Source organism: Muscardinus avellanarius (genome assembly GCF_963383645.1).
Source record: "Muscardinus avellanarius genome assembly, chromosome: 2".
Taxonomy (NCBI): domain Eukaryota; kingdom Metazoa; phylum Chordata; class Mammalia; order Rodentia; family Gliridae; genus Muscardinus; species Muscardinus avellanarius.
The window spans coordinates 34,978,858-35,002,044 of record NC_137787.1 but is presented as its reverse complement, the minus strand read 5'-3'; the positions used below and the strand labels follow the sequence as shown (position 1 = coordinate 35,002,044).

The following is a 23,187-nucleotide window of genomic DNA, read 5'->3' as shown; positions in this document are numbered from 1 at the left end:
ACATATGACCCTTCACTTTCTGTGACTAATTTCACTTAACAATATTCTCCAACTCCAATTTCCCACAAATGACATGATTTTATCTTCTTTTTGCTAAGTAGAATCCCACTGTGTATATCCCATAATTCTGTAATTCATCCATCTGTTGATTGACACCTGTCCATCAAAAATTTACATTGGCTATTGTAAATTGTGCTATGAACATGGATATGCTTTTTAAACTTCCCACCTGTCACCATTCCTTTGTTTTTGTCTTTTTAGTGCTGGGGATGGATCCCAGGGACTTGCACATGCTAGGTGAATACATTACCACTGAGCTATACCTCCAACCTTACCAATCCCGGTACTGGGGATGGAACCCAGAGGCTTTCTACCTCTGAGCTACACACTCAGCCCTATTTTGTATTCTTTTTTTTTTTTTTTTTTTTTTTTGGTGGGTCTGGGGATGGAACCCAGGGGCATTTCTCTGAGCTACACCCCCTGCCCTATGTTTCATTTTTTATTTTTGAAACCGGGTCTCACTGAGTTGCGGAGAGCCTCACTTAGTAGCTGAGGCTGTCCATGAACTGCGATCCTCCAGTCTCAGCCTCCCGAATGCTGGGATTACAAGCGTGTGCCACCACGCTGGGCTTATTTATTTTTTGAAACAGGGTCTCACTGAGTTGCCAAGGGCCTCACTAAGTAGCTAAGGCTGTCCACGAATCGCAATCCTCCTGGTACCAGCCTCTTAAATGCTGGGATTACAAGCATGCCCACCACGCCCGGCTCTTAAACCTACAGAATACAGCAAAAATAGGTTCCTTGATGGAAATCCAAACTATTCTAAAATGTGAAATAACCTATGTTTAACATCAATTAAAATTTCTAAAAATAGATATGTTTTTACCTTTAGTACCAGACAGTAGTCTGTAGGTGCTTTGTATTTGTTTCGATAGTCCTGACCATAATAAACATTGACATGATCCAACTGGAGAAAGCACACTAGATCCCGAGAGACCTGAGATAAAAACACACACAAGACTGAATTAACAATATGCAAAGAGGCAAGTATCATATCTGGTAACAGTTTTTAGTTAAGAACTAAAATATTACAAGTAGAGATTACTATTTTTCAGAAGAGAAGGAAGTTTGGTACAAATATTTCTTCTTTGAACCACAACGAAACCAAAAAGGCAGTCCATTTAGTTTATTGCACTGAAGGAGCTGGGCATGGTGACACATACTTGGAATCCCAGCATTTGGGAGGCTGAGACAGGAGGATCGCGGTTGGCCGACAGCCTCACTACTTAGTGAGGCCCTTTGCAACTCATTGAGACCGTTTTTCAAAATAAAGACTAAAAAAATAGGGCTGGGGGTATAGCTCAGAGGTACAATGCCCCTCGATTCCATCCTCAGTACTGCAAAAACAAAACAAAAAAGTGCTGACTTGTTTAGTGCTGAGGCTGGTCTCAAATCTGCAACCTCCTATCTCAGCCTCTCAAATACTGGGATTACAGGCCTGTGCTACCATGCCCAGCTTAAAGATACTTTAAATTTGGTAAGAGAATTAAGGTGGGCCAAAATAATAACCAGGGAAGTGAAAATTCTCAGGTTTCCTTGTCTTTATAATGGAGTCAGAAAGTAATTACCTGTGTGTCTTACATGAACTGAAAACAACAGCATACTCAATACAAACTAAAAGCTATTAGTACTGTAATCCCAATACTTGGAAGTTTAGACAGGAGGATCAGAGGTTCAGGGCCAGCCTCAGCAATTTAGCAAGACTGTTTCAAAATAATAAAGGGTTGGGTGTAGCTCAGAATGTTCCCAGGTTCAATCCCCAGTACCCCACTTTTCAAAACAATTAGCATAGTGAGAGAAGCTGAGAAATTTACAGAAGGGACACACCTTTGCTTTTCCTTTAGGGACATAGTAGATACCAGATGCTCGTAAGAGAAAATAACGCTTTTTCCATGACTTCTTGCCATCATCTTTCAACCAAAGGATTCCTTCAATTTCTGGTACAGTTATAGAACTTCCACAAAAACATTCCTAAAATAACAAGATTTTGAAAGATTTAAGATTCTTAGATTTTCAAAAAGTTGTATCTACCCTCGTGAGTTGCATTATAGTGTAAGGCAACTTAGTGAGACCCTGTTTCAAAATCAAAATATAAAAAAGGGCTGGCGGTATAGCTCAGAGGAAGAATGCCCCCGGGGTGGGGGGCAATCCCCAGTATCACCACCAAATTAAAACAACAATGACAAATAAAAAGTAACCTCACTAAGTACATAAGACATTTTTTTAACTTCTTTCTCCCAAAAGTATAGAAAAATTAGGAATCATTAAGATGACTTTTAAATGTACTGCGTATCACTATGAAAAGCTAAGTACTGTTTCATTTTCCCAACTCTATTGTTGGTAAGAGTTTATTCAGGTTTTCAACAAAGTAATGTCTTTGATTTTAGTTCTTTAAAATCAGCAAAAGTAAAAGAGCTGAAAATTCAGTTATGCTTAAATATGTTACTCTATAAAGTAAAGAGATTTTCCAAAAATGATTATTATGGATTAGTTATTTGAGTTAATTATGGCTAAGGCTTGAAATGTTTTGTGAACAGCTGCTTATATTCAAACTTCTCTCTGAAAAAGCAAATAACAGCCCAACCCCCATCTATCACTGACCAGCCCATCCACTTGACTTGTTAAGCCGGGTGTGGTGGCGCACGCTTGTAATCCCTGTACTTGGGAGGCTGAGATAGGAGGATAGAGCAGATTCAAAGCCAGCCGTGTTGGCTTAAGAGACCCTGTTTCCAAATAAAATATAAAATAGGTCTGGGAGTGTAGCCCGGAGTAGAAAGCCCCAGTACCACCAAAAAAACCCCAAAAAACAAAACAAAAAACAAACAAACAAACAAACAAAAACCTTGTTACACTCCTTTTAATCTACTAGACTATTGCATGGCAAATAATAATAATAATAATATAAAAATTAAAATTAAAGATTTTTTAAGAGCCTAACATGTTCACAAGTTGAATTCTCTCTTCATACTATCAAAGAATATAGGCTTTTCTAGTTAAAACCGTTAACAGTAAATATAGAGCACTGACATACTGGACTTTCAAGTTGGTTAATATTTTAATTTTAAAATGTGCAGGAAAAAAAGGGGTGGGGGATCATACCTCCAGTAGCACTTCTTTGTTTCTATCTGCCATTTCAGCTGTTTCCTTTTTCCCTAGAAGATAATTCTGGAAAAACAATGACATGAAAGTTAAAAGGCCAACCCTTTCCATTATTCTCTTGGTACAGGTATACATAAGATTTCTTCTAGAGAAATCAACTCCAGATCAACCTGGGCCAGGGCAGTTGGGGGAGTACTCCTTGGAAAAGCTTCCTGTATGAGCACCACCACTACCATGCTGGACAGGTGTCCTGCTTGCCTAAGTACTTGTCTTGAATTCCTGAGGGCTGTTACATGCTGACAAGTATGCTTTAGACTATATAATGAAGGCAACATTTAAAGTACCTAAAAGGTCTATAAATGATTAAGTACAAACGAGGCAAATTTCCTTAACACAGGCTGTGCTTAATGAAACCAGATACATAGAATTTATTTATGCTTTATGGCTTTTTAAAAATAAATACCACAGGACTTCCGGGAAGATGGCGACCGAGAAAAGTGGGGCTTAAGAGCCCCGCTAACAACCAATCTCCATTACCACAAAATCAACGCCTTTCATAGCCAGAAAACACCATCACCAGAGAAACAAAAAAATCACCAGGCTCCAGAGAGAAAGTGGACTGAGAACAGAGCTCAGAGCCACAGAGGAGATACACCGGCCTCACGCCCGAGGACGCGGCAGCAGCGCCATACTGCCAGCGGCAGCGGCAATTTCACTGGACGGCTACAGCAAGCCGAGGGATTCAGAGCGGAACTCAAAACCAAGAAGAAATACGCCAGCCTCACGGCCGAGGGCATAGCAACAGCGCCATATTGCCACCGGCGGCAGCAGCAGCGAATTCACCTAGTCCAGTACAGCTACATCTGCGAACTCAAGAACAGTGAGTCAAATTGCGGGCCACAGAGGAGAAATCCCAGTACTGTACTCCCTGGGACTTGACCCAGAGGGGGAGTGGTGGTGGCAGAGATATCACACCATAGGAGAACGTGCAACCTGCCCCCCCCCATAGTTTAAAGCAGCCTCTATCGACTCCCTGGGTCGGAGACTCTGTGATACAACCCAGTAAAGGAGTAGTGGGGTCTGAGATACTACAGACTCGAGATGGAGAGCACCTTAAGTGAAGTCATAGTGACCCAAGGGAAGAACCCAGAGAAGGCACAAACTTCCGAAATCATGGGAAAGAGGAATAACACTGGAGCAATGAATGCCCACAACCCCACAACATCAGAACCCGATAAAACAGAAAATCAGAGATTTCTAGAAGATCAAATCAGGAAAATAACTGTAGAAATAATAGAGGTGCTTCGAAAAGAACTCAGAGAGAGCCAAAAAGAGATAAAAGATGCAATTAATGAAGTAAAGACCTCAATTCAAAGCATGAACAACCGATTAGACCACATGGAGAACAGAATCTCGCTCTTAGAAGATGAGCAATCCAAAAATGAATGCATAGTTTCTAATCTAGAAAAAGATATCCAACAGCAGGAATCTGACATTGAAGAAATATGGGCCCATCTTAAGCGAGCTAACCTAAGAATAATTGGAATAGAGGAGGGAAAAGAAAGTGATACCAAAGGGATCAACAATCTCTTCAAGGAAGTAATAGCAGAAAATTTTCCAAATATAGAGCAAGAGGTTGATACACAGATCCAGGAAACTTATAGAACTCCCTTTAGACAGGATCTGAGAAGAGGATCCCCACGCCATATAATTGTCAAAATGACCAATGTGGAAGCCAAGCAGAGAATCTTAAAGGCAACAAAAACAAAGGGCCAAGTGACATTCAGAGGCAAACCAATTAGAATCACTCCAGACTTCCCAAACCAAGTCATGAGAGCCAGAAGGGCTTGGAGTAACATATTCCAAACTCTGAAAGAAAACAACTTCCAGCCAAAAATTTCCTATCCAGCAAAACTTTCTATCAAATTAGATGGAGAAATAAGAAGCTTCCATGACAAACAGAAACTGAAGGAATTTGTCTTCAAAACCAGCGCTAGAGAAAATACTCAAAGAGATTAACTACAAAGAAGAAATAGGTAACACACCCCAGAACCAGAGAAACAAGAGTTTCCATCCAACAGACAACTAAGATTGGTTATCTGTGGAGATTCATTATTTATGTTAGTCTTTTACCTATCTCTAAATGGTATTGTTTGCCTTTATTGTTGTTAATTTTTAGGATTTCTAGTTGGAATATTAATATACCTTCAGATATAGCATTTGGAAATATTTTATCCCATTCTATCAATAACTTTTAACTCTGTTTACACTGTCTTTGGATATACAATATTTTTTTATTTTTTAGGGAGTTTGTATACTCTTCTGTTGCCTGTGCCATTGAAATCATATCCAAGAAATCACTGCCAATGTCAATGTTGTGAGGTTTTATGAACCAGATTTTCTTCTAAAAGTTTGTAGTCTTAAGATTTATATTTAGGTCTTTTATCTATTTTGAGTTAATACTTGTATATGGGATTAGGTAAGGGTCCAATTTTATTCTTTTCCATGTAAGTATTATTTTTCAACAATATTTAGTTAAAAGATTATTATTTTCACCACCAAATGTTCGTGGAAACCTTGTCAAAAATAACTTGACAATATAGGGAAGAATTTAGCTCTAGGCTTGTATTTAACTCCAATGGTTTATATATCTGCCTTTAGAACAGTACTACACTGTTACAATTATTTTAGCTTTATATGGTTTGAAATCAGAAAATATATATCTTCTAGCTTTGTTCTTTTTCAAGATCATTTTGGGTATCTAGAATCCATATTCCATATTAGGATAGATTTTTTTCTGAAAAATAAATATATAAATATATGATAGTTTCACCTAAAAAAAATAGAAAAAAAATATTCTCTGGTAAGAAAGAAAGAAAGCAAAAAGAAATATTGAAATGTTATCTTTAAGTCATCAAAAGCTTGGTATCAGACAAATGAAACTGTTATGTGAGATTATCATTTTTAATTTTGGATAAATTGCTATAATACTAGATGTCAACTACTAAGCCAAGCATGGGAAGGAGGGATGGGGAGAGAATGGGGTGGGGATCAGGTGGGGGCTGACTGGGTGATGTGTGCATGTATGTCCACAAAAGTTTGTATCCCACTATGATGTATGAATACAGTGCACCAATAAAAAATTAAAAAATAAAATAAAATACCACAGAGCAAAGAACCCGATAACTCCTTGCAGCTATTTCTATCCCTACAAGAGTATATCCCATATGGCACTGTGGGACTGGGAACCTCTTTGAGGCCTGACAACTAAGCTTAGCTCACTTTCTACCTCTGTGGTAGTCAAGAATGTTCCCGTGGGGCTTTGCAGCTAAAATGCTCTAATTCAGAGGTTGATAGGTGTTGTTGTTGTTTTTAAACTCTATTAACTCAGCAGTAATGAGCAAGATATTTTAAAACCCTGGCTTCCATAAGTTACTCAGTCTTACCTGTGGGTTTTTGAAAAGTGCATATTTTTCTATACGCTCCATAAATATAAGCTTATTTTGGCTATCTCTTGTCCAATTAAGAAGATTTTCAACCAAGTTTTCATGGTCTTCAAAGATTCTCTCTGTTCCAAAATAAAATATCAATACTTTGTTACTATTCATTAGAACTGCAAAAAAGACAGAAAACCTTGTGAAGTAATTCCCATCAGAAGCTACATTCCCACCCCTTTATTTATCTATCTATATATCGATTTATTTATTTATTTATTTATTTATTTATTTTGCAGGTCTGGGGATGGAACCCAGGGGCATTAGACCTCCAAGCTACACCTCCTGCCCTAATTTTTATTCTTTATTTTGAAGCCGGGTCTCACTAAGTTGCAAAGGGCCTAAGTAACTGAGGCTGTTCGCAACCCACGATCCTCAGGTCTCAGCCTCCAAATGCTGGGATTACAGGCGTGTACCACCATGCCCACTTCCTTTATTTATTTTGAAACAGGGTCTCAATAAGTTGCTGAGGATATGGGTAAGTTGCCGAAGTTGGCCTTAAATTGGAGATCTTCCTATCTCAGCCTCCCAAAAATGGGATTATAGGCGTGCATCATCATGCCTGGTCTTTTTCTTTTCCAGTAGTGAGGAATGAATCCAGAGGTATTCTACCACTGAGTAACATCCCTATCCTCTGTTCTTTTTTCTTTTCTTTTTTTTTTTGGGGGGGGGTGATACTGGGGATTGAACCCAGGGGCATTCTACCTCTGAGCTACACCCCAAGCCTTTTTCGTTATTTTGAAACAGGGTTTCACTAAATCACCAAGGACCTTGCCAAGTTGCTGAGGCTATCCTCAAACCTGAGGTCCCCATCTCAGCCTCCCAAGTATTGGTATTACATATGTGCACCACTATGACAAGGTCCTTTCTTAATTTTTGAGACAGGGTCTCTCTAAATTGCTGAGGCTGAACTCAAACCAGAAACCCTGTCTCACCTTCCCAAATTACTGGAATATAAGCATACACTAGCAAGAATCTTAACAGTTCTTGGCCCTTAAGAAATATCTGGCTTTCCTCACTGTTTAAATATGAAAACATGCCCTGGGGATGTAAAGTGACTTAAAGTCCCACAGCCATCCAGGCATGGTGGCCCACGCTTGTAATCCCAGCACTTAGGAGGTTGAGACAGGATGCACAGGTTCAAAGCCAGCCTCAGCTACTTAGTGAGGGTCTCCGCAACTTAGTGAAATCCTGTTTCCAAATAAAATATAAATAGGCCTGGGAGTATAGCCCAGAGGTAGAAGGCCCCTGGGTTTCACCCCCAGTACCCCCCCCCCACACAGAAGTTTCACATCTGATACATGAAAAAATTAAAACTAGAATCTACATCTCCTAACTTGGAGTATATCATTCTGCAGCCTTTGGCCTTTTTTTCCATTTCATCCTTAAAAAATGAGAGCTAAGTTGCATTTTATAAATTTTGATATCAAGTATTTTCAATAGTTCTTAGTTCTTAGCATTCAAAAAACTTCCAAGATGATTTCTTTGATCTAAGAATATTGCTTTTTTTTTTTTTTAACTTAGGAACTGGGGTTCGAATCCAGGGACATTCTACCTCCAAGCTACACTACCAGCCCTATTTTTTATTCCTTATTTTGAAACAGGATCTCACTATGTTGCAGAGGGCCTCACTAAGTAGCTGAGTCTGGGTGTGAACCTATGATCCTCCTGTCTCGGCCTCCCAAGTACTGAGATTACAAGTGTGTGCTACCAGGCCCAGTTATTGCTTGCTTTTAAGCAGATATGTTTTCTAATTTCCAAATTAGGTGTCAAAGAATATGTCCTGTATACATATTGAACATATGTTAAAGGACATGTATGTGTGTGTGGGGGGGTACTGGGGACTGAACCCAGGGGAGCATTCCACCTCTGAGCTACACCCCAGCCCTACTGTTATTCTTTATTTTGAAACAGGGTCTTACTATGTTGCAAAGGGTTTCACTAAGTAGTTGAGGCTGGCCTTAAACCTGAGATCCTCTTGTCTCAGACTCCCAAGTACTAGGATTACAAACATGTGTCAGGGCCCGGCTAAAGAATATGTTCTAGATAATGATTCTCTGAAATCTGTTGATGTTTTTTGTTGTAGTAAGAGTTAAAGGGTGGTATGAAGGCTTCAGAACAAATGCAAATAAATGTAAAACAGTCTTTAGTAAAAAGCATTGAGCTAAGCCAGGCCTGGTGGGGCAGGGTTGTAATCTCAGTCCTTAGGAGGCAGAGACAGGAGGATCGCGCAGGTTGGAAGCCAGCTTCTCTGGCTTAAGAGACCCTGTTTCCAAATAAAATAATAGGCCTGGGAGTGTAGCCCAGAGGAAGAAGGGTTCCATCCCCAGTACCACCAAAAAAAAAAGCATTGCGCTATGTTGTTTTTATCTGAAGGAAAAAGTATTTTGTTTCTTTACAATTTTTTTAACCCATTTAAAAATCTGAAGTGAACTGGAAGTGGTCTTTTATTCAAAGTACTCTCAAAATAGTTGGGAAAAGGTAAAAATCCAAATAATAAAATTTGAGCTGTATGGCAATTTTTTTTTTTTTTTTTTTTTTTGGTGGTACTGAGGTTCCTGGAAGCCCTTCTACCTCTGGGCTACACTCCTAGACCTATTTTATACTTTTTTATTTTTGGAAACAGGGTCGCTTAAGCCAGCGCGGCTGGCTTCGAACCAGCGCGATCCTCCTGTCTGCCTCCCAAGTGCAGGGATTACAAGCATGCGCCACTATGCCCGGCTGGCAATTTTATAAACAAACAAAATGTTTCAAAATGCTTCTTCAACATAAAAACTGCTGGGATTACACAGAAGTTAGAAAACAATTAAAACAATGTCATTACTAACCCATTTGTAACTCAGAAATGGTTTCCACCAGCGACCAGTCTAAACTAAAACCACAGTGGGACTTGTCCATCAGGTTATCGAGCACTTGTCTTACTGTCTGCCTCTCATCCACCATCATCGTTTTAGAACTGTCGTCAGACATGTGGACTCTGATCACCAGCTACAGCAGGTAAAAATAAAATTAAACGAAAACCAAAAGTTGGTATTCTGGAAAAGAGTTTCTTTCAATATTAAATAATATCCTGATTGATATCTTTAAACATAAAACACAAATAATGAATTTACTATGAGAAAAATAGGTTAAAAGCTGGATATCAAATAATCTACCTAAATAAACCTAAAATCCTTTAACATATATATTAGTTAAAATTATGGTAAGACTATTGTTTTACTCTTTTAAGAGAATTTAGAAGCAGTTATTCCTTGTATAATGCATCTAACCCATAAATATTATTACATGTAAAAAAATATATTAGGAAGAAATACCCATCCTCCCACTCCACAAAGTAGATAAATATTATATAAACAAGACAGTTCTTCATAAATCCATAAAATTGATAAAAATCTCAAACCAGGCAAAAGCTCACATGTCACCTTTTTCACTTGTGCCTCTTTAATTTTCTCTAGGGCGACTCTAATCTTCTCTGCTTTCAATTTTGCTGCCTGTTCTTCCTGTGAATACAAATCGTTTCAGATAAACTAATGCTAGTATTATGAACATATTTGAGAAGTCTTTTTTTTAATCCTTAAAGATTTCCTTGACATTAAATTTCATTAAGAATTTAACATCAAACACTTACAAAGAACATTTTGGGGGGGGCAGGTCTGGGGATGGAACCCAGAGGCATTCAACCTCTGAGCTGCACCCCCTGCCCTATTTTTCTTTCATTCATTCATTCATTCATTCATTCATTCATTCATTCATTCATTCATTCAGGTGGTACTGGGGATAGAACCCAGAGGCCTTCTACCTCCTCCGGGCTACACTCCCAGACCTATTTTTTTTTTAAATTTGGAAATAGGGTCTCTTAAGCCAGCGGGTGGCTTTGAACCTGCAGGATTCTCCTGTTTCAGCCACCCAAGTGCAGGGATTACAAGAATGCACCACCACGCCCCGCTATTCTTTTATTTTTGAAACAGGGTCTCACTAAGTTGCAGAGGGCCTCACTAAGTAGCTGAGGCTGTCTACGAACTGCGATCCTCCTGTCTCAGCCTCCAGAATGCTGGGATTACAAGCGTGCGCCACCACACCCGACACAAATAACACGTTTTAAAAATGGTTCTTCTCACAAAATGAAAGCAGACACATTGTAAAGAGAGAAGCATTTTTAGAGATGCAGCCTAGGAAATGTCTGACAATACAATTAGATTCCATATTCTAAGAGGGAGGAAGTAAAGGAATCTGTGATGTAGTAAATTAGTAAGTTTGATTCTATCAATATAAAGCAGTTGAATCTCAAGTTCTCAGTTTGGGGAAAAATGACTATATAATATCCATCTGTGGGCTTTCCAATTAATGTTATACTTACACAGTCCCTCAACTCAATCTATATTCTTTCCAAAATATGGGCATGCTTTTGCATATTAATGTTTTGTTCTGTAACAATGAAAATAATATCTTAAAAATACCTACAGTAAAAAAATTATCTAATTATTTACAATTATATAAAAACTTTCTTAAATTTTTTTTTCAGTACCGGGCATAGAACTCAGGGGCATTCCACTTCTGAGCCACACCCCCAGCCCTATTATTTTTTTTTTTATTCTTTATTTTGAAACAGGGTCTCACTAAGTTGCAGAGAGCCTCACTAAATAGCTGAGGCTGTCGGCAAACCGTGACCCTCCAGTCTCAGCCTCTCAAATGCTGGGATTACAAACATGCTCCACCATGCCCAGCTTATAAAAACTCTTAATAGGGGCCGGGATGTAACTCAGTGGCAAAGCGCCTGCTTTGCAGGTGTGGCGCTCTGGGTTCGATCTCCAGTTCCAAAAAAGACAAAAAACAAAAAACAAAACAAAACGCTAAGAAAAATTCTTAATAAATTAAAAATATAGGTACATTCTCTTCAATATATGAATACATAGGAAACTGCCTAATGTCCAAAGTTTTACTCTGCTTTCAAAAATCATACAATATAATCATGCCAGTAAATATTAATTTATTTCAATTCATTCACTGTAAGTTTTTAAATGTAAAATGCAATTTTCCAAACAATTTCTAGTAACTTCTACTTCAGAAAACTTAGATTATAAATAGTAACAAAAACTATAAAGAGCTAAAATACTTGTTCATTATTTTTATTTTATTTATTTATTTTTTGGTGGTACTGGGGTTCCTGGAAGCCCTTCTACCTCCGGGTTATACTCCCAGACCTATTTTATACTTTTTATTTGGAAACAGGGTCTCTTACTCCAGAGCGGCTGGCTTCAAACCTGAGCGATCCTCCTGTCTCCACCTCCCAAGTGCAGGGATTACAAGTGTGCACCACCACGCCTGGCTTGTTCATTATTTTTCTAAAACAGCATGTAGTACTAGTACTCCAACACCAGTACTTACTTGTAATTTCCAGAAATAAGCCATAATACACTCTGTAACAGTCTCCAATTGAAAAAAAAAAAGCTCATGTAAATAAACCTTTGTTTATAGACAGCTATTTTCTATTTCTAAGCTTTTGATTTCTCTAGAAAATTTATAAGAAAAATTTAATTACCATCTTATATATTATTTTATTTAATGAACTTAAAAATATTTAATTATATTGTCAGGCTCGGTGGTGCACGCATGTAATCCCAGTAATTGGAAGTATGAGACAGAAGGATCCAGGTCCGCAGCCCGCTTCAGCTACTAAGTGAGGTTTCCTGCAACTTAATTAGATCCTGTTTCAAAATAAAGAATAAAAAATTGGCTGGGCGTGGTGGTATGTGCTTATTTAAATCAGTACTTGGGAAGCTGAGACAGGTTCGGGACCAGCCTCAGCTACATAGTGAGACTATTTCAAAATAAAGAATTAAAAAATAGGGCTGGGGGTGGCTCAAAGGTAGAATGCCTCTGGGTTCAATCCCTAGTACTGCAAACAAACAACAAAAAAGAATAAAAAATTGGGCTGGGCTTGGGGGTGTAGCTTGGAGGTAGAATGCCGCTGGGTTCAATCCCCAGCACCACACACACACACAAAAAAAATTGTATAAGCCAAATTTTATCCTCTCTGGATTGTGATTAAAAACTAGAATCCATGCATTATTTTTCGTTAAAAAGCTAAAGCTTCTAGGTCAAAAAACAAAACAAATTTATTTACTAGAATTATTTCTTGTTTAGTGAAATTCCGATGGCTTTTCACTTCATACTCTAGACTGTTTCCTCTCATTTCAAGCCTAGTATTTTCTATTCTAGGGAACAGAAAAAGAGTGGTTGGGGAAGGCAGTGAACTTGTTTGCTAGACATTTGATCTCTTTCAATGAAAGAAGCCAGTGAATTAACATAATAATCAAGGTCTAGAAGGACTATCTACAACCCCAATAAGGCAGACAACAAAAACTTTATATAATAAAAATGGAGAGAGCTAAGATAAGATTCAGTCATTGTACTTTTGTAGACTTGGTCCTTCTGACCAAAAGTCCTATCCCCCATCCATTATGCAAATAAACAGAATTATAAAATATGCTTACTTCATTTTATTTCTTATTTTTGTGGTACTGGGGATTGAACCTAGGGGCATTCTATCTCTAAGCTACAACCCCAGCCCTATTTTCTAATTTTGAAACAGGGTCTCACTAAGTTACGGAGGGCCTTGCTAGATCACTGAAGCTGGCTAGGCTGCAAACTTAGAATCCTGTCTCAGACTTCCAAGTACTAAGATTACAGGAATGTGTGACCATTCCTGGCTCCCAGTTTATGATTTAACTTAATATTTTCCTGTAAAAAGCAGGCTATAAAAAAACAACAACAAACTGTTATTAAAACCCTGTCTAGAACTGTCTTAGAGAAGTAAAATATTACGGTAAATTACCAAACCCTATTTGTGTTTTGATGAATATGGTATAGCTCTATAAATCTAAAATGCTTTAAACTGTCAAGTAACTGATTTCATAAAACACTGGAATGCATTTTCCATTCCTTCATCCTTATATTGGCATAAATGATTGCTGTCCTCAAACTGCAATCCTCCTGTCTCAGCCTCCCAAATGCTGGGATTACAAGCATGTGCCACCCAACATGCCTGGCTCTGCAAAGAAGTTTTACTTCATGTTGCTGCAAAGTAATTTTAAAGTCTGATGAGGGATGATGATGATGATGTGGAGTCAATGCTTTGTGTATTTGGGATACAAACATGAACGTCCGAATTCTTTATGATAATATAACTAGTTTGTAGTTACATTAAAGTATTCTGAAGTATTCTGAAAATATTCCAGGGTATGAAGAGACAAGCCATAGACTGGGGAAGAAATACATGCAAAAGACCTACTTGACTAAGGACTGTTATCCAAAGTATACAAAGAACCTTTATAAGTCAAGAAAATAGCCTGACTTAAAAATAGCCCAAATCCAGAATACTGACATCAAAAGCTGGTGAAGATGTGGAACAATAGGAACTTTCATTCATTGCTGGTGAAAATGTAAAATGGTATACCCACTTTGAAAGACAGTCTGACAGTTTCTTAGAAAATTAAACATACTCTTACCATATGATATAGTAATCATGTTTCTAGGTATTTACCCAAATGAGTTGAAAACGTATATTCACACACACACAAAAAAAACCTGAAGCTTTACTCACTGTAATTCCCCAAACTAGGAAGCAACGTTTCATTCTACATTTAAGATATCATATGAGAAAAACAAAGGTGCCAAGGATGATCAGAGGGCTTAACCTGGGTCGGGGAGAATGTAAGCATCCTAAGTAGAAGCAGAAATACCAATGAAGATGGAAGTAAATAATGGAGTCCCAGTGAGGAGATAGAAAGGAAATAGGCAGATAGGAAAGAGGCCTGGGTAGAAAAAATTTCCTGCTCTTCCAAGGAGCAGAGATAAGAAGGACCAAAGCTTCACAAAACCATCTGTTTACTAATCAACAAACCCAGGAGACATCACTGGAGCAAGTCTGACACTTCTGCTGAAAGGAGACCCTTCAAAGGACATGCAAATGACACTCCTACTGAAAGGAGACCCCTCAAAGGACATGCAAAAACCCTATACAAATTCTGAGAGCTGCTTCCCAGAATCCCAAACTCCAAGCAATAGAGGACATGCAGACATATATAAACCCCTAGTACAGTCACCAGGACGGTTACCCACTCTGGGAACCCCTCCCCGCTGGGGAGCTTCTCTCTCTCTCTCTCTCTCTCTCTCTCTCTCTCTCTCTCGCAGGTCACGTTAGCTTTGAGAGAAGGTAGGGTGCAATTGAAGGCATGTGGCCCGGGCTACACTCGGGTAGTGACCTGAAGGCCTCCACTGGACATCAAGGCGGACCAGGGTCCCTAGGAATGACCTGCACTTCTTTCTGGAAGATCGTGTGGACTCTGGGAGAAAGCAGCTTGCAACTGAAGGCATTTGGCTTGGGCTACCCTCAAGTATTGTCCTGAAGGCAGCTATTGGATACCAGAGCCCCAATAGCCTGTAGAGATGTTCTGCCACTTTCCCTATTCCTTTCTAGCAGATCACGTGGACTTTGGGAGAAAGCAGCTTGCAACTGAAGACATTTAGCTTGGGCTACTCTCAAGTATTGTCCTGAAGGCAGCTGCTGGACTCCAGAGTTCTGACAGCCCCTTTGGGGTGTTCGGTCACTTTTCCCTATTCCCTGTTGCTTCTAATAAACCTTTTACTCCACTTCCTGCAGTCTGCGGGTGTCATTCTTCGCTCACCGTACACAAGAACCCGGTAAGGAAACGCCAAGTTTCTTCTCAAGAAACTCCCTTTCATTTAAGGAAACGTCGGGTTTCTTCTCAAGAAACCCCCCATTTAACCAGGGAGAAGATGGACAGAAGGCTAAATGATTTAAGCGCTAGTAAGATGCTGGTGATCTCTGAGTACCCCCAGCAGGTATTTGGAAATGTACTCTTGAGAATAGAGAAGGGGCTGACGAAAAAGAAAGAAAAACTGAAATGGTTATAAAGAATGTGGCTAGAACCTACTTATATTTCTATATCCGCCTGATCTTTACACGTTTCTACTTCCACTCATAAACCTGTCTTTTTTTCTGGGGGGAGTACTGGGGGTGGAACCCAGGAGCTTTTCTACCTCTGGGCTATACTCCCAAACCTATTTTATACTTTATTTGGAAACAGGGTCTCACTAGGTTGCTGAGAGCCTCATTAAGTAGTTGGGGCTGCCTTCGAACCTGTGCGATCCTCCTGTCTCAGCCCAAGTACTGGGATAACAAGCGTGTGCCACAATGCCCAGCAAAAGCCGGGCGTGGTGGTACACACTTGTAATCCCTGCACTTGGGAGGCTGAGACAGGAGGATCGTGCAGGTTTGAAGCCAGACTCAGCTACGTAGTGAGACCCTGTTTCCAAATAAAATATAAAATAGGTCTGGGAGTGTAGCCTAGAGGTAGACAGCCCCTGGGTTCCATCCCCAGTACCAAAAACAAACAAACAAACAAAAAATACAAACCCCTCCCCCCCACACACACAAAAAACACAAACAAACAAAAAACCTGCTTTGTAATTCCAGCATTCGGGGGGCTGAGACCTGGAGGATCGCAGTTCGCTGAAAGCCTCAGCTACTTAGTGAGGCCCTCTGCAACTCAGTGAGACCCGGTTTCAAAATAAAGAATAAAAAAATAGGGCAGGGGATGTAGCTCAGAGGTCAAATGCCCCTGGGTTTCATCTCCAGACCCACCAAAAAAAAAAAAAAAAAGAAATCTGGGCAAGAGAAAAGTTCCTACTGCTAACTTTGTCACAAGGTGTTCTCTTTGAGCTGTTCCTTGTGGAAGTTTAGTTTAGTCTTCCATCTTTCATAAGTTCAATAAGTTTACAAGGTTAGAAATAAATAGCAAAGTAGACATTGCTCATAAATGCTATATATATTCCTCAGAAACTATAAGCAAGTCTGACATTTTTAATTAAACATATTAAATAACATATTTAAATGACATATTTAAATAACAATAAAATAAAGACATGAGTTGAAAAGAGGTAGAAAGCTATTTCACATCCTGATCCTATTACTTCCCAGTTAATGTTGATAATTACTAAAAGATTTTAAATTACAAACAAAAATCCAGCTGGTCTGAGTCAAAACACTAAGAGAAAAGAAGTGAGAAAATTGCAGCCTCTCCTTCCAATTTGATTAAGTTAATAAAAAACCAAGATTATTTTTACATAAGTAAATGTTTTAATTAAACTAGGAGGTGTTAATGTTTGTACAGAAACTGTTTGGATAATTGTTAGTAATAAAAGTTCAAATTAAAGCAATACTATTTAGATTTTATTTTATTTATTCTTTATGGTACTGGGGATTCTACCTCCAATCTATACCTCCAGCACTATTTTTTATTCTTTATTTCGAAACACGGTCTCATTGAGTTGCAAAGGGCCTAAGTAGCTGAGGATGCTGCAAACCCGAATTCTCCTGTCTCAGCCTCTAAAATGCTGGGATTACAAGCGTGCACCACCACACCTGGCCTCTATTTAGATTTTAAAATGCAATATATTTAACCAGAAAAAGTACAACATGCTTGGGAGACTATTAGGCATTTGCCAAAATTTAAAAACTAGTGAAAATTACTGAACATACTTTCTACTCTTGATGTTGTCTGATAGTAATTAAGTAGATGATTATCTTCAGTAAGAGAAAAAGTACCTCCATTAAAGGTGTTGAATTAAGAAAATAATCTGAGAGCACAATCAAAACCAGAGATTATATTCTATCTACAAGGCAGTAAACAGTGACATGCATGTGGAAAGCAGTATTATCACCTTGGTCAGCAAATGAGAAGGTTTTCCTGCAATGTTTCTCAGAAGGAGGGAGGTTTCCCTGTCCAGATAGGAGTGCTTGCGCAGAGAGAGAGAGAGAAACAAAAACAAAAACAGGCAGTAACAGAAGTCAGTGAAGGCTTTATGTGTTTAAAACATAAATATAAAGCAGATAAAGCAAGAATGATTCTCTATAATTAATCTAATTTTTAATAAACTGGGTGAAATATGTCCATAAAGAAAATTTTTAAAAAAGAAGAAAAATAAAGGAGGGGGCAGGTAAAGACTTCATTTGTGTCCATGGGTGTGCCGCAGACCACTCTTGCTGATTTCTGGCTCTCTGGGAAAATGGAAAAGACATGCAAAGATCACAAAGCCTACGTGATTTCTAGGCCAGTGCTCATGAGTTCTGTGCACAGAACACAAATAAAAGGTAAATCAGAAACCAATGGTTAAACATATTCCCTCCTGTGGTTAAAGCCTTTGCAAGACCTACATAGATTTAAATAGTATATTCTTATGAAAATACAATAAAACTATATGCTTTTCAAAACTTCTGCAAGTATTTCTGATCAATTCAATGACAGCTACTTTAAGAGGAAAAATACCCATCAATATTTTACCTGATAAACTTCTTTTCAGTAAAGTTTTATTAACCCACTAACTACAGGACCATGTTGCACTGTAAAGGATTCACACAGCAAATGATTACATGAACAAAATATTAGTAAGTTTTCCCCTTGAATAAATCTATATTGAATTAATGTATTTTCATTAAAATGTTTGTGACTAACAGTAATCCCCAACTATCATTTCCCTTTCCTTACATAACTTTTTAGTAATATGTTGTAAGTTTATCCAACTGTATTGTTTTTATCCAAATTCCAACTGTTTTTGTAATCTTCTAAGAGAGGGTGGTGTTACCGAGTACTGAACTCAAGGACACAACAACTGAGATATACCCCTAGCCCTTTGTATTTTTAATTTGATATTGTGGGGTTTGTTTTTTTCTTTTTTTGGTGGTACTGGGGTTCCTGGAAACCCTTCTACCTCAGGGATATATTCCCAGACCTATTTTTACATTTTCATTTTGGAAACAGGGTCTCCTAAGCCAGCACGTGGGGCTGGCTTCGAACCTGCGCGATCCTCCTGTCTCCGCCTCCCAAGCGCGGGGATTACAAGTGTGTGCCACCACGCCCGGCTGATATTGTGTTTTTTACAGTACTGGGGATGGAACCTAGGGGCATTCTATCTCCTAGCTACATCCCAACTCTTTTTTTATTTTTTATTTTGGTGGTACTGGGGCTCCTGGAAGCCCTTCTACCTCCAGGCTACACTCCCAGACCTATTTTATACTTTTTTTTTTTTTTAATTTGGAAGCAGGGTCTCTTAAGCCAGCGAGACTGGCTTCGAACCTGCAAGATCCTCCTGTCTCCGGCTCCCAAGCGCAGGGATTACAAGCATGCGCCACCATGGCCCGGCTACAAACCTGTGATCCTCCAGTCTCATCCTCCAAAGTACTCAATTACAAGCATACACTACCACACCCGGCCATATTTTTTATTTTGAAACAGAGGCTAAGTTGTTGAGGCTGACTTCAAATTGACAATCTTGTCTCGGTCTCCTAAGAAGGATTACAGGCTCGTGCCACTGTACCGGGCTTTAGATATATGTAATTTAGATTTGCCTGTCCCTAAATAATTTTAAATTAGCATTAGTTTTTTAATACTATGTAATTACTAACCATTACTTTGTTGTTTTGCAGTACCAGGGATTGAATCCGGGGACACTCTATCTCTGAGCTACACCTCCAGCCCTATTTTATTTTGAAAAAAGGTATATTGCTAGGTTGAGAGTCTAACTACTTACAGAGGCTATCCTTGAACCTGCAATCCTCCTGTCTCAGCCTCCCAAGTACTAGGATTACAAGCATGTGCCACCATGTCAGGCTAACTACCACTTAAAGTAATGCAGGCATGGCAGAGCAGAGTCATATGAAAAATGTTATATAATGTTATATTTTATAAATCTAAACCATGACAAATTATTTGTAAAGAAATGTAATATACTTAAGCTGCTTCTAGAGAAGATAAAACATACCATACTTCAAGATTAAAATATTTTAACAAAATATAATAGTAGCTTAATCTTTGCTCAGATCTATACTATGGTAAATTTCCTATATGGTAGTTTATTGCCTATATTGTTAAAGTTGTGAGGGGTTTTTTTGTTTTTTTTTTTGTTTGTTTGTTTGGTTTTTTTTGGTGGTACTGGGTTGTGGAAACCCTTCTACCTCCGGGCTACACTACCAGACCTATTTTTATACCTTTTTATTTGGAAACAGGGTCTCTTAAGCCAGCGCGGCTGGCTTCGAATCTGCGCGATCCTCCTGTCTCCGCCTCCCAAGCACGGGGATTACAAGTGTGTGCCACCACACCTGGCTGTTAAAGTTGTGTTTTAATTGAAGATGAACTTATACCTGCCCCTTACCCACTCCTTTAAAAAAAACCTTAGGTTTAAAAAAAAACCCAAGGTTTTTTTTTTTTTTAATGGACATATTTACCAAGATTACCATTAACAAAGTCACAAACAATAATAAAAATAGAAACAATTATGCCTGGGTCCTCATTTACCTACATGGTATAGTCCTTCTGACATCTATAAAGACAGTAGATAGGCAGAAATTTCTGAAAATTCAATTTAAAGTTAATGATCAGCTAAGACCAAGAAGAAATGTGAGAATAACGAGTGAGAAACACAATTAAAAACAGCAACTACAACCTTCACTGTTCTTATTCCCATTCATTATTTGTTACTCACACATAATGGGAAATTATACTTATACAAATATGTAAAATATACAACATGTACTGTAAGAAAATATTTTTTTTTGGTAGCACTGGAGATTGAACCCAGGGGCGTTTTATATCTACACTATACATCCGACTCTACTTTTTAAACAGTCTCACCAAGTTGTGGTGGCCTCACTAAGTAGCTGAGGCTGGCCAAAAGCTTGTGATCCTCCTATCTCAGTCTCCCAGGTACTGAGATTACTAGCAAGTGCCACCACACCTAGCAATAAAACGATTCTTGAAAACCTACCACATTAATCTTATAAAGTTACTTTTTTTCAAAAAAAGATCCCCAGTAGAATACACTCAGGTTATTATATTTCAAATTTAAAAAATGAAATCTGCATCAGGGTATCAAAACAAATTATGATTTGGTAAATGTAATTTTAGATATCAAAGTAAGACTGAAGCATTAATTTAAAAAGATTACAAGACTTATTCAAATTCTCAAACTTGTATCACCTCAAAGACTATGAAGTCCCTTAAAACATTTGTAATTTTAGAGGCAGGAGTTAATTATATTTCCTTAAAAGACTCAGAATAAGGTATCCATTTTGAAATACTGAAATAGTTTAATATAAAAAGGGGATAATCATGCCGGGCGTGGTGGCGCACGCTTGTAATCCCCGCGCTTGGGAGGTGGAGACAGGAGGATCGCGCAGGTTTGAAGCCAGCCGCACTGGCGTAAAAGACCCTGTTTCAAAAATATAAAATAGGTCTGGGAGTGTAGCCCGGAGGTAGAAGGGCTTCCAGGAACCCCAGTACCACCAAAAAAAAAAAAAAAAAAAAAAAAAAGGAGATAATCATTATAGTTGGTGACTCAAAAATATGTAATCTAAAAAACAAAAATCATGAATACCTAAACTATGTTGTGCTTGGCTGTAGTGATTCACCACTTAACCACTAGCAGGGAGGGAGGGCAGATTCATGTTCCTTCTCTCAAACTACAGATTTCTTTCTGAGTGTGTGTATTAGGGGATGAGCTGGAGAAAAACCCAGAGGCATTCTAACTCTGAGATTCATTTCCAGCCCTATTTTATTTTTTATTTTGAAAGGGTCTCACTAAGTTGCAGGGGTCCTTATTAAATTACTAAGGCTGGCCATGAACCTTCAATCCTCCTGTCTCAGCCTTCCAAGTACTGGTCTTATAGGTGTGTACCACTATGCCCAGCTCAAACTACAGGTTTCTATAGCAATATAGGACATCTAGAAACTAGAAGCACCAAACTCAGTTCTTCAACAAACGCCTTCCTTATCTATTCCCCTACTGGTAGCACTCAGTCACACATTGCTCCAAGAATTTCTTGCTTTTCAGAAAGAAGGGGCAGGTGGGGTATTGTGGGGGAAAATGGTTACTGAAGAAAGATGGAAGGAGGATAAAAAGAGTGCTATGTAGTTTTGGTGTATAAGTGAAATACTGAGACGGCAGGACAGGACAATGGTCTGGGCAGGATGTCCCATCAGCCTTTAGTTTTGGTACATATTGCTAATTAACAAAAATGCACAGAACTAGTCCTATCAACAACACCTCTATTTTCTTCTATTCACTATACAAAATTAGAGGCTTACATGTAATCCATTTTATGGATTTTTCTTTTTTCATTTTTCTTCTTCCTTTCATATATCAACTATTTTTTTAGGTTCTAATTTTGAGCCTGGAACTATGCCAGGCCCAGACATGCAAAGGTGACAGAGAAAGGCCCCTCAGAATTGAGATTGTGAAGCTGGGCATGGAGGCGCCTGCTTATAGTCCCAGTACTTGGGAGGCTGGGACAGGAGGATCGCAGGTTTGCAGCCAGCCTGAAGCTACTTAGTGAGGTCCTGTTTCAAAATAAAAGAATAAAATAGGGCTGAAGTACAGCTTGGAGGTAGAATTTAAAAAAAAAAAAAAAAAGAACTGAGATTGTGTTAGATACAGAACCACTACAAAACAATGTATTAGGTAGCATGGGAGTAAGTAGGAGGTAAATACCTACACCAAAATTAGGAGTTTAGGAGCTTAGTAAAGTATTTCTGAAAAACCTTAGTCCTGAGGATGAGTAAGAGGCAGTGTGGAGTGTAGCTCAGAAGTAGAATGCCCCTGGGTTCAATTCCTAGTAAAACACACACACATACACAAAATATTATTTCCCCCTTTTGCTTATCATTTAGTAGGTTATGTCTGCTGTTACCATGAACATATTTTAATTCTGGGGTCCAATCATCTCTGCTTTTTCCTACACTTATTTTTTTAAAATTTATTTTGTGGTACTGGGGATAGAACCCAGGGGCATTCTACCTCTGAGCTACACCCCCAGCCCTATTTTTATTCTTTATTTGGAAACAGAGTCTCAAGGAATTGCAAAGAGCCTCACTAAGTAGCTGAGACTAGCCACAAACCACGATCCTCCTGCCTCAGCCTCCCAAGTGCTGGGGTTACAAGCGTGCCCCACCACGCTCGGCTCCTGTACTCATTTAAAACAAAATAACTCTAATTTCCTTGCTTTACTAAAATTCTAAGTGCCTGATTATAAGAAGGAGAGTTTGGAGTGATATCTAAGCATCTACAAGTTCAAATAGATATTTTTATCATAAATTATTTTTATTCCTCTTCATACTAGGTATTATGCCCTTATATTCAATTATAAAAGCAGGTATGTAGGTAGATGACTCACTATGAATTTCATGTAGGGTGGTAAAAATGGGATTGTAGATTATCATAAAAAGGGTGTGTTTGGACTAAAAGGATTGAGAACTACTACTTAAGCAGAACAAATAAGAGCATTATTAAGTATGGTTGACACTAAAGAGTGTTGGAGGGGGGACTAAAAGTGAGATTGGGAAAGTGTTTTTCATTCAGCAGCATATAACTTATTAGTGGGTTATAAAATCAATTCATTGGGAGACTACCAGTATTTCGCTATATATGTGTGTGGGAGGGAGATGCTAGGAATTGAAGT

The 23,187-nt window shown here is 38.6% G+C and overlaps 1 protein-coding gene across 2 annotated transcripts in view; it reads right to left on the bottom strand.

The window, feature by feature from the left end:
• The window catches only part of RAPH1 (Ras association (RalGDS/AF-6) and pleckstrin homology domains 1), a gene marked incomplete at both ends in the record, with an annotated part of 58,152 nt that overhangs the window by 14,742 nt on the left and 20,223 nt on the right, over positions 1-23,187 (bottom strand). The window contains 7 exons of one of the 2 annotated variants that reach the window (XM_080689007.1): positions 887-997; positions 1,888-2,031; positions 3,160-3,225; positions 6,606-6,727; positions 9,482-9,641; positions 10,076-10,153; positions 17,400-17,474. In XM_080689007.1, coding sequence (XP_080545133.1) covers positions 887-997; positions 1,888-2,031; positions 3,160-3,225; positions 6,606-6,727; positions 9,482-9,641; positions 10,076-10,153; positions 17,400-17,474 — 756 coding nt within the window. The remainder of the gene's footprint in view (positions 1-886; positions 998-1,887; positions 2,032-3,159; positions 3,226-6,605; positions 6,728-9,481; positions 9,642-10,075; positions 10,154-17,399; positions 17,475-23,187) is intronic. The other variant, XM_080689008.1, reaches the window with a different exon arrangement.